At 48.3% G+C, this 11,276-nt stretch overlaps 2 protein-coding genes across 2 annotated transcripts; both read left to right on the plus strand.

The window, feature by feature from the left end:
• The first annotated feature begins 1,891 nt into the window (after positions 1-1,891).
• On the plus strand, positions 1,892-4,281 carry LOC105703588. Its single transcript, XM_012432082.1, has 3 exons — positions 1,892-2,139; positions 2,968-3,479; positions 3,920-4,281. The coding sequence occupies exons 1-3, from the start codon at positions 1,892-1,894 to the stop codon at positions 4,279-4,281; spliced, it is 1,122 nt and encodes a 373-aa protein (XP_012287505.1).
• Positions 4,282-9,453: 5,172 nt separating this feature from the next.
• LOC105703589 lies at positions 9,454-10,692 on the plus strand. Its single transcript, XM_023434002.1, has 3 exons — positions 9,454-10,100; positions 10,191-10,271; positions 10,421-10,692. The coding sequence occupies exons 1-3, from the start codon at positions 9,680-9,682 to the stop codon at positions 10,690-10,692; spliced, it is 774 nt and encodes a 257-aa protein (XP_023289770.1). The 5' UTR covers positions 9,454-9,679.
• Positions 10,693-11,276: the final 584 nt, after the last annotated feature.

The raw sequence follows: 11,276 nt of genomic DNA on the forward strand, positions 1-11,276 counted from the left end.
ACCTCGTGGACCCTCTTGGGAAAGAACTCGAAAGAATTCGGCATAACGGTCCCTTGAACCGTCAAAACACTCGCCTTGGGCCAGCATGACAACGGGAATGTGCTTAGTAAAGCCGATATAAACGCGATTTGTCCCAAATCCAACGATTTACGTTTCAATTCCCGCGGAATGCCGAGCCAAGATGGCCGCCCCACTTAGCGCAGGAAATAATCTTCGAAATTAATGGTCCTTGCACCTTGACTTAATTCAGACTTCACGGCACGTTACGTCGACTGCTTCCACGATTACACGGAGCGTGGATTTAAAAAAGGGGCGGAAAGAAACTCCAGTTAATTAATTATGCAATTTTAAATCGGCGAGGTGGCTGAGAACAACTTTCGGCGCGACGCTGGAGGTGACCAAAATTGGCCGAAAACGCGGTCTTTTATTTTACGGAAACTCGAAGAATGGAATATCTAATATTAAGTGATCCTTGGATTTCCATCTGCCCGAGTTTCTGGTTTACGGTCTAGCCTAACATCTCTTTTGCATCACAATCGACCAATAAAAGCTTTCGCTTTCCTTGGCACGGATCCGGCCAAGTTCCTCCCTCGATTCTCGCGAAAACACTTTCAAAATACCCTAAACTATGAATGTTAACGTAAGTATAAATTTCCTCACGCCAGGGAATTTTTTTTCGAAGGTTCTAAATATTTCTAAACAGTACTTACACTCCGCGATGCGCCATTTGACGCGTCCGCCATTTTGCAGATGCCGTCTTCTCGGGTACTCTCCGTTTCTTCTGCGGTGTAATAAACCTCGCTGCATAATTACGCCTAATAACGCAGCGGACAAATATCGTCGGCCATTTGCAGAATATTAATTTGCGTAAGTAACTACCGTACTTAGTTTAAGTAAAAGCGGCTCTTGATGAATTTAATTTAAAGTTTCACCGGGGGACGAAATTGGACGACGCCGATAGCTCAAATAATTCTTATTTCACTGAAATTGGATGCGACGTTTGTTCGGAACGATGAGAATTTATTAGAATGAATTTATAGTTTTCTCTCGGAGTTGAAATGATGGCCGTTGAACGCGAAAGATGCCACGCTAGATAAATAAATGTGTGTCTCGACTGTCGTTAATAAAGTCAGGTGTCCTCCTTAACGGAATCCGAGTCGTTGATATCGAGCTTCTCGGTCTAAATGCCTCGCCGGATGTAAATAAGTTAAGATTCTCGCTTTTCACATATTTCTGCAGGACTGGAGCGCGTTCTTATTAACGGCCGCGGAAGGCGCGTTTCTTGCGAGCTGGAAATCGGAGGGCAGGGTATAAAATAAGCATTATTAAATAAAAAGAGTGGAGGTTAAATCACATAGAGTACATACACACGTTCGGTATTTATTGCGGGTATTTTCTGTTTCAGGATTTCCCAGCAAATCACTCGAAACGAGGTCTTCGAGCCGTTCTTCAAGGAACCTCTTCGAGTCTCGGCAGTAATGGCGTCACGCGCGTTGTTTAATGGAGACTCCGTCTCCATTGATGCCTCTTCAGGCTGGAAGCGTCGGTGCATGCAAATAAGCCGACATTTCCCTTTTCGCCTGTTCCTCCTTTTCCTTAACGCTACCAGGAGCTCTGCACGCACTCGGTAATTACTAGAAATATTTAACGAGGTGTTGGAACGCATAGAAATAAAAAGAAAAAATTGCACTTCAGGAGTGATTTATTTCCGGTTTTATTTTTTAGCACGAATTTGGGGGCGAGTCGGTTATTGGACTTTCCTTTGAATCCTGCCACTTTTACTTTTCGTTGCGTCCTTTCTCTAGCGAGGCGGCGTTGTTCGGCTTTCAGGGTCCTCTTCAGGATACGTTTGGTGATCCCCTACGTCCTTGCTGCTGGGATTTTTGGTGCAATGGGTATCGATCAAGGGCCACCAGGGCAACCACCTTCGTCCTTGCTCTTTGCGACTTCCGACTTCCGATCCCAAGGACCACCAGTGGACATCCATGCCACCACCTACGTGCTTGCGACTTCCAGCCTCATCATCGAATCCAAGGACCACCATTCGACAACCTCGCACCGATCAACCCCCTTGGTGGTACTTCCAACCCCCATGCACCAATCCACGTCCTTGTCGACTGGAACTTCCGTTCTCCAGGGGTAGGGCATCCTCGAAAGCCGGCAATTCCGGTCTGGGCGATTAATGGTTACTCGGTCGTATATGGTGGATACACACGGAGATACGGGATGGCGTGCGTGCTCCACATCCGTGACACGGTTCTCCCGGTGGGTCGGGCCCGTCGGTTCCGCCAGGGGAGGCACGCGTGTGCGCGTGTAGAAGGACGCCTCGATCGCGGCCTCTCCGGGCCACGCCACCATGGGACGGGAACCAGTTTCCGCCGAGTCGAGCCGAGGAACATCCTCACCTCTGGATCGGGTCGGTAACTCTCTTCTTCCTCGGTCCCAGCGGCATCCCACCACCTTCCTAACAGGAGGTGCCGCCGGTTCTGGATCCTATCTTCTATCCGACATCTTACTATATAAACGGGCCGGGGCGAGACGCGCTACCAGAGACCCACGACCCATCGGGACCACCGGGCCGCTTCTCTGGGCCTTAGACCTTGACCAGCCCAGCCAAAGTCTTCCAGGACACCCGAGACTTCCCGAAGAACCTCCTCCAGGTGCGTACCCACTCGCGACTTCGAGATAGAGGTTCCTGGATTTTTATCAATTTTTAACCCTCATCGGGGGGGTGAATTTTCCAATTTAATTCTGTTTGCTCTGGACACTTGACAGATGGTACTAGGGGAATAGGAAATACGTGGAACAATAGGTGGATCGAAATTTCACTACGCGAATGGGGAGGCTTGATGAAATTTCGTAAATAGGCGTTCCTGGATTTTTCGACATATTTACCCTTTTTTAGGGTGCACCATCACCTTAAGGGTAGTTTCCTGGGTTTCGCTTAATTGCGTAATCTTTCTTCAGGTTCAAGATGAAGGTGGCATTCGCGTTGGTGGCCTTCGGCTTCCTTGGGGCATGTCTGGCGAGTCCCCTGGAGAAGATCGACAAGATCGGCGTCCTTGAGCAGCAATCCGTCACCCTGACCGATCGCGCCAAGTACGAGGAGGAATTGCTCCGCAAACTGAATTCCAAGTGCTCGCAGAACGACATCAGCAGCTGCGTGATGCTGAAGCTGGTGACGTACATGAACAAGCTGCTGAAGAAGGCGTCGATCGAGCTGACCGACGACATCGAGATCAGGAAGACGAGCCAGGTGACCGAGGAGGTGTCCTTCCAGACCGGCAGGAGCAAAGACGACGACTCCGAGGTCCTGGACCTGATCGTCAACAAGGTCTATGCCTTCGTCAAGTCCAGGAGCGTGAAATGGAGAATCCTCCCCGAAGACGACGTCGTGGTATCAGCCTCTGAAGACGAGACCGGGTCCCTTAACCTTGGCCTTTCGATCGAGCGAGCCGACAGTGCTGCCGTTCAGGATGGTGAGAAGAAATCCCACCTTGACCTTTCCACGCATTTTTTAGAATCTGCAAATATTAATTCCCAATCGTTTGGACACGTATTAGAAACTGGAGAAACCGGAGGAAATTTCTTCACGACACTTTCACGTCATTTTAAGGGAGGGTGAAAGGGGCATCCGAGGGGTTGATCGTTCGTGAACCTTTTCGCATCCCCTTATGGGACTCCGATGAGGTTGCGGAAGGAGTAGTTGAAGAGCGAGGTCGAACGCGCGCTACTTCGCAATTTCACTCTTGCTTCTTCATGAATTTACGACCGAGTTGTAACTCTCTTCTCCGGATGATCCCGATCTCCCACGCGGGACGGAGATCGACATTCACCCGGAAGAGTTTTTATTAACTCTTCGGGAATGAATGGAAGCCGCCACGGTGAATTAAGACATCTAAAGCAGGTGTCGTTTCAGGTCGTGGGAAGAAGGGCGGTAACATGGGAGCTCTTCTGGCAGCGGCGGTGCTGAAGATCGGTCTCATAGGAGGTCTTGCCTTCAAGGGACTCGCCTTATTAGTGGGCAAAGCCCTTCTGCTGTCGAAGATCGCTTTGCTGCTGGCCGGTATCATCGGATTGAAGAAGCTCTTCAGCCACCAGAAGCACGTGACGTACGAGGTGGTGGCACATCCTCATCACTCGTCCAGCCACACCTACAGCTCGGACCATGGTCATGGTGACAGCTATTCCAGTGGATGGGCTAGAAGCTTCCATGGGCCTGCGCCGGTTCCTGGTCAACCGGATGCCCATGACCTAGCCTATTCCGCCCACGTGAAGTGACTCGACCCTGAAGAGCGCTCTTCGGGTGGCGGGACTTGGATTCCGGGGGCCAGGACAGTCGGGGTCGGTGGTCCCCTCCTGAAACCTGGCGTTTCGGGTTTGGAGTCTCTTCGGGGACCCTCTGGGTCGAGGTAGAAGGAGGGTCCACCACCCTGAAGAGACCCAGGTCCAAAATACTGCTCGAGCTCGCGCGCGATCTTGCCGTTAGGCCTCTAAGGTTTAGACGTTTAGCCCTAGATTAGGCACCCTATACATTCCTAATCTACTCCGCCTTCACGATGGACCGAGACCCGGAAGAGGTGCTTGGATACGAGACCGACAGACGCGTGACACGCACCTCATCACCTACTTTTACCGACCTCGATGCAACTGGACTGTAGACGGAGGACCTGGACCGACCCTAAAGAGCTCCACGCGCGACGCACTCAATCTGCGCTTCCGGCCACCCCGTGCCTCTGGGAGAAAAATGCTCCCAACAAACGTTGTTCCTCGCAAGATACTGGAGAACTTTTGTTGGAAGCAGTTTTTTTGTAGGAGGCCCTGCTCACCCTGGAACCGCGACCGAAGCGGGACCAGGCGTCGCTGGCGGGACGGGGCGACTTTTTGCGACTCTAGACTTTATTCCTGGACTTAGGACTTGAATCTTGAGACTGAGATTCACGAAACGGGACTATGACTTTGTTTCTGACGATTTTAGACTTTTGGGACTGAACTTGAGACTTGGACCATGACTTGGACGCACACGTGGACGCCGATCAGCTGACTTTGCGGAGGTCCCTTTATTAATTATTTAATTAACTTATTTTCTTCTGGCAGAGATAGAGTGCTAATGTACTGTTACTGTCGGCGATGTTGTTGTTGTCCTTGTGAGAATAAATATTTATTGTTTGTTTTTATAAGCATACTCGTGCGTTTCCTCGGAGAGGGGGAAATGGAACCTGATGTAGAGTAGTTTAATGGCGCTTTTAATTCGAGGCTGATCGAATTCTCTTGGACTTTTGTGAAGAAATTCCACGGGAGAAATTTAATTACAGTTATGTCGAGTTCACCTGTGGAACGGAAGGACTTGTTTGTGGTGCTCGCATAATTAATCCGGTTCTCTACCTTCTCGATTACTGGCGACCTACAACTTGCGTGGAGGCTCTTCTAGGCGACCTAGACACGCAGATTTCTAATTTATCTCGGATTAAACTACATTCGCTACGGAGAAAACGGCACGATTAACGCCAATTATTGTGACGATTGAAACTAACATCCCGGACTCGACCTACAAATTTATTATTTTTATATGCACTGGAAATATTTACTGCGAGTCTGTGGATTATTTCGTTATGGGAAAGTATGAATTTAATATTAAACGACCCAAGGTCGCTTCGTCTTCATCGAGAGGAATCTCAGGGACTCCTTTTCATATTTCACATAATTTTTCTTTGAATATACAGTGGATGTGTATTTTGACATTCGCAGGAAAAAATCTTCTCTTCGTATTTAAATCCCTCCTTTGGATACATCTATCCAAATATTCATGAGCGCAATTATAGTCGACGGTTAATAGAATACAGCATGTCGATAGGAATGGCGGAATGCGTAATTTTATTTAATAGGCGACACACTTTCTAGAGGTATAAAGAGCCGTAGATGTTATCACGTCGTTTTCGCGTCAAGGAGCCCTCCGCAATAGACGGGAAAAATGGCCGCTCTCTGACCCCCGCAATTCGTGATCGCATCCGGTATTAACACACCCCGGCATTCCTCGGGGCTGTGACTTTATAACCTACATAAACGCTTTGGCTTTTCTCTTCAGATTGTTCTTCATAATTCGATCTCTTCGCTTTCTCTCCGGCCTCTTCCTTTTCGAGGGACGCGCGCCGGATCCAAGATGGCGGCGCAAGGGACGCGCGCTCGATTCAAATTGGCTGCCTCTTCGCCAAACAACTATAAGAATGATAATCGGACTAATTTACTCGCCGACTGTTTCCGTAAGGAGTATTTCTAGCAATTTACGCCTAATTACTATCATAGAGCTAGAGAGGTACTCTTGTTTTCGAAACTAGGTACTAGGTAATTACGTGTACATTTCTTCGGATCCACAATGCTTGAAATGAACCGTTTAGACCGCCCTGTAATTTCCACACCGTCATTCCTTATCATTATTTAAATTCGAGCTGTTAGAGTTCCTCGTTGATCCATTATTTTTAAGGCACAGTTGTTAGATCCTGTAATTCATGTTTTAATTGCCAGAATTTCCGAAGGAACTTTTCGGGACATCTTTTATTTGCCAAATCATGTGTTGACATTTTTCCACTCTTTTAATCCGAAAGTTTTGTGATGACCTCCACTCGAATCCTGAGATGATCGTCCCCGATCTCGTTCGGCTTTCTCCGCCTCTAGATGTCAAAAGATCCATTTTAAACTGAAAAATTCCATTTTTAATTCTGACTTAGTTATCTCGATGCCTGCAGGTGCAATCGAAATGCAGGTGAAAAAAGTTAATTATATCGCGAGATCCTGAAGTGATCCGAGACTCTCATGCAACAATCCCGGACCCATTTATCTACTTCCACGGCGCGACAATGGAAAAGCAGCCGTTTACGATCTAATTGTTGCTGCGATAATTACTATTCATGAGATGCTCACACGTGGTTTTATAAAGCGGTTCTCAGCGCTACTTTGCGAAAGGAACATTATCATGTACTGTTACAGGTTGCGAGGTTCCACTGACCATGATAAGAGCATTTGCATCATTTCCGTGTAACGTTGACTAATTACGACGATGAGAAAAAAAAAATCAACGAACCAAAGAAATATTTCGTTAATTCAAAGGATAGATATTTGACTAAAACTGTATTAAATCGCATGCAACTTCGGAATAATGCAATTTATTTCGGTTTATTTGGGGGGAAATAATTATTCTTCGAATGAAAATATTTCCCCGGTCAAATGAATTGTTTTTTCTCAATGCAGAGGAGAGATCGATCGGCCCGAGGAGGATCGATTCGTCGATCGGTATCGAGGGATCCCTAGTTATACCCTGGTCTGGTGTATATATGTGCAGTACGCGTGTATATATGTGCAGCTCACTTGGCGAGAGAAGTGGGACAGAAGAGAAAGGTTTACGGAGATGAACTAGATTCTGTACATCTCTTTCTCCTTTCCTCCCCGTTAGGCTCTTTCTTTGGTAATTGTCTCACGTCCGAGGATGGTGACGATTTTTATAGGGCAGCTTCCGATCGGACACTCTCGTCAGGAACGAAACTCGTGATTTGCCTCGCGAATGCACAATCCAAGATGGCGTTGATAGACCGACGATTAGGAAAAAACGAGATCCGAAAGTGCGTTATTTATTTACCAGGAACGTCACCTCGGAAAATTTTACACGATTTTCCATCAATCAAACGCGGACATATACATATATTACGGCGACGATTTGCAGAAACAAGATGGCGGCGGAACGGGGCGAGCAGGTGGACCAAAATGGCGGCTATAGTTAGAGGAGTGGAACAATGTGGAGCAGAGAAACGGCAAGGAAGAACGGAATTCCTATTTTTAATATCCGTGATATTCGAGGACGATTTATTTCCATATATCCACCGGAGCCAGGAAAATGGCAGGTAATAAATCGCTGATGCGGAATTCCACCTGTCCGTCTTCGGGCCGCCCGGGATCCCGTTAAAAACCGTGGCATGTATTTTAAGACAAAGAAGCCGACGTCATGGAGCGTCGCTGGAAAATCTTCGACGCCCTCCGGCGGCTCCAAAATGGCGGCGCTACTGTTTGCCGAAGCGGCGGAGTAGAACAATGTGGAGCAGGAAAAATGACAAAGAAGAGCTGCATTCCAGCTCTTGATATCCAAGGCCGTGAGATCGGAGAATGAATTATCTCCATGACCAGCGGACCCTGGAAAATGGCTGGAGGTAATGAAACGTTAATGCGGAATCCTGCCTAACCTCCAGCCTACGCCAAACCCCGTTACCTGGATTAACAATTGCAGCCTAAGACATTAACGTCGCAAACCTGGAAAATCTCTCTGGGGAAAAATCCCGTTAAAGAAGATCCCATAAAATTTCGCCGAGGAAGGTCCACTAAAAAAAATGATAAAAAATGAACACCCTTGAAATTTAGCCGAAGCCCGTTGAAAAATCTTTTCTAGGTGAAATTTTATCAAAAAAGAGGGTTCGAATGTGCACTATAGCCATTTTAATTGGCGCCAAACCAGAATCGGAGAAATGAAATCGGTGGTACCAAAATGGCGTCTCGTCCCCTCTTCTCGAATCCGAGGTGCGTCCCGTGACGAGCACGCTCGGATCCAAATCGAAACGATCCGTTCACCGCGCTCCACTAAGCGAGGATCTCCGCTGAGGAGAAAATCGCACCTCTAGAGCGTCTTCGAGATCTATTCCTCGCAATAGGGCCCATAAGGCATTCCAAAGGGGGCCCGGGTACGATCGACGGCATGCAAGATCGCACTCTAAACTGCCGGCCGGCGGGGGAAGAGTCGTAACGCTCTGGAAAGCGCGGCAACGAGAACAAGAAGACGCCCGAACGAGCCCCGAAGAGCGACGAAAAAGCGAGGGATGGCCGAGAGTCGCTTTTTTCGTTGTACAATCACCGCGGTTCTATGTATATAAAGCGCGCTTCCTGGCGAGGACGAGATACCACTCGGACCTTTGCAACACGTTCCGCAGGTTCGGATAAGTCTGCTCCAAATCGCGATCGCAGTGCATTGTTCGATATCGGGCCCGGAATCCAGGGAGGGCCCAAAAGGGGATCGATAAAAAATAGGAGTGCATCGTCTCAAAGCGACGACAGTGGATTAGGGATTCGGTACATCGAGAGAAAAAGATTCACGAAAGCAGAGAAATACATTACTCGAATAAACCCGGATAAATTGGATGCAACTTCGGGATTATGCAATTTATGTTTGTTTATTGGAGTGAAATAATTATCCTGCGATTTTTCGAAATACTTCTTTGGTTCAATGGGTTTTATTTCCGAGCGTAGAAAATACCGTGTGGGTGTGGGATGTGTCAAACAGGAGTCGGATGTAAATTTAGAGATTAAGATCCTTCGCGGTTGCGTCTCCGACAAGATCACGACCCTAGCGCCGCGTCTCTTTCCTGCAATTATGGACTAACCTTGCGTTTAATTTTCTTCGGGCAGATAGTGGTATCACGGGGATAGTTTATGAGGTTTTTCAAACACGTGGGTGGGTTTATTAAGTCGTTGTCTTTATTTGGGATCGGTTATTTTACTATAATACACGTTGACTGCGCGACATGGCGAGGATTTTATCCTTTCCTGTCAGGACGGAAATTTAAATCCCCTGATTGTGGACCGACAGGAGGCCAGCAGACGAGCACCAGCCCAGAGGTCTTGTGGGGTCATCGACAACCTCATCATGGTGACGAAAAACCAACACACTCTCGGATTGCTCTCGTGGACGGTCCTGGTGTTCACGCTCGGGGGTCCTGTGGTCCTTTGCGAGGAGTTTCGCGACCTCTGGGACGGATCCTGCAGAGCTGCCGACCCCAGGAACCTGTCCGTCTCCTGTCACGGAGTGAGGATCGTCAAGAGAGTGGTCCAGCAGCTGCTGGACAAATCCGCCAGGTCGCCGGTGCTGGAGATCACGGATGGAGTCAGCCTGGTGGACGGTCTTCAGGATGGCGAAGCCAGGAAGGCGCGATTCCTCAAGGGTTTCGGGACCGTGGGGCCCTTCCTGGAGTTCCTGGAGGGCAGGGAACTCAGGATCAAACTTCCCAGCCTGGTTCCCGATAATCTTGAAAACGCCATCAGGGACAGTCTGCCTTCCATCGCCCAAGGTCGGTGCCTTCTGCTTCTTCAGGGTCGCCGGTTCGGATAATTTTTTTTCTTTAACCTTAATAATAATTAGGTAATAATCGTAATTCCAGGTAGAGGGAGTGGCGGGGGAGGAGGATTCGGAGGAGGCAAGAAGGGCGACGGTGGAATGATGATCCTGGCTCTCATGATGGGTGAGTATGGGGATATTCCTCAGGCACCTCTTCCTAGGTTACATTATCTTGTTCCATAAGTTCGCGGACGAATTCGTTTGGCAAATCAATATGGTTTTTAAGATTAATATAGCTCCAATGACACTTTTTTATATGGTACCCTTCTGCAGGAAAAATGATGGCCGCCATGGGATTCGGCGCTCTGGGCCTCCTCGCGATGAAGGCTCTCATGGTCTCCGCTTTGGCTCTTATGTTATCTCTTATCGTGGCCGTGAAAAAACTCGCCTCCGGCCACAGCGATGGCGGCGGTCATCACGTGGTCTATGCCCAAGAGACCGGTCACCACCACCGTAGAAAGAGAGCCCTCGATGACGATCTTCTCGACCTTCCCTATCGGGGACATATTAACCTCTTCCGGGACTCCTACCTCGCTAAGGCTTGACCTTGAATTCGGGTCCAACCATGGTCCAACCTCGGTACGATTTTTAACCTCAAAATCAGACGGTTTAATTTTTCATGGTCCTCGAGATTCTACCTTTGCACCCCGAAGACCTGAAATTTTGTCCAGACGTTTTTGAGGAATTTTAGTCGAGGGATTAATCGCGACCTTGGTTTAAATCGTGGCCTTGGAGGTAGCCGCAATTTAGATAGACACCATAGGTGACACGTGGTAGTGACATTGACGAAGACAGTGACAGTGACAGTGAGGACCGCCGCTCCGGTGAGGACGGGATGGTAGAAAGTGACGCTTCCGCCAGGCGGCGCCACTCTTTCGTGACGAAGAGACATTCTCTCTCGAATTATTTATTTAATTTATTGTCGCACTTGGCTTCTTCTCCTCGCCGTATGTATCGCCAATAAATCAACATCGACATTTTTAGAAACCGAGGAGTCTCGTTCCAGTGAGTTACCCAGTTTTAGAGTATTTAGAACGGTCGATAACGCCGCGTAAAATATTCCTCGGAGTGAAATCCGAGGCGAAAGTTTTTGGGACGCGGACGGAGAGGTCCATTGATAACTTTAAAT

The sequence above is a fragment of the Orussus abietinus genome, unplaced genomic scaffold (genome assembly GCF_000612105.2).
Source record: "Orussus abietinus isolate OABI.00-Male unplaced genomic scaffold, Oabi_2.0 scaffold26, whole genome shotgun sequence".
NCBI classification, from domain to species: domain Eukaryota; kingdom Metazoa; phylum Arthropoda; class Insecta; order Hymenoptera; family Orussidae; genus Orussus; species Orussus abietinus.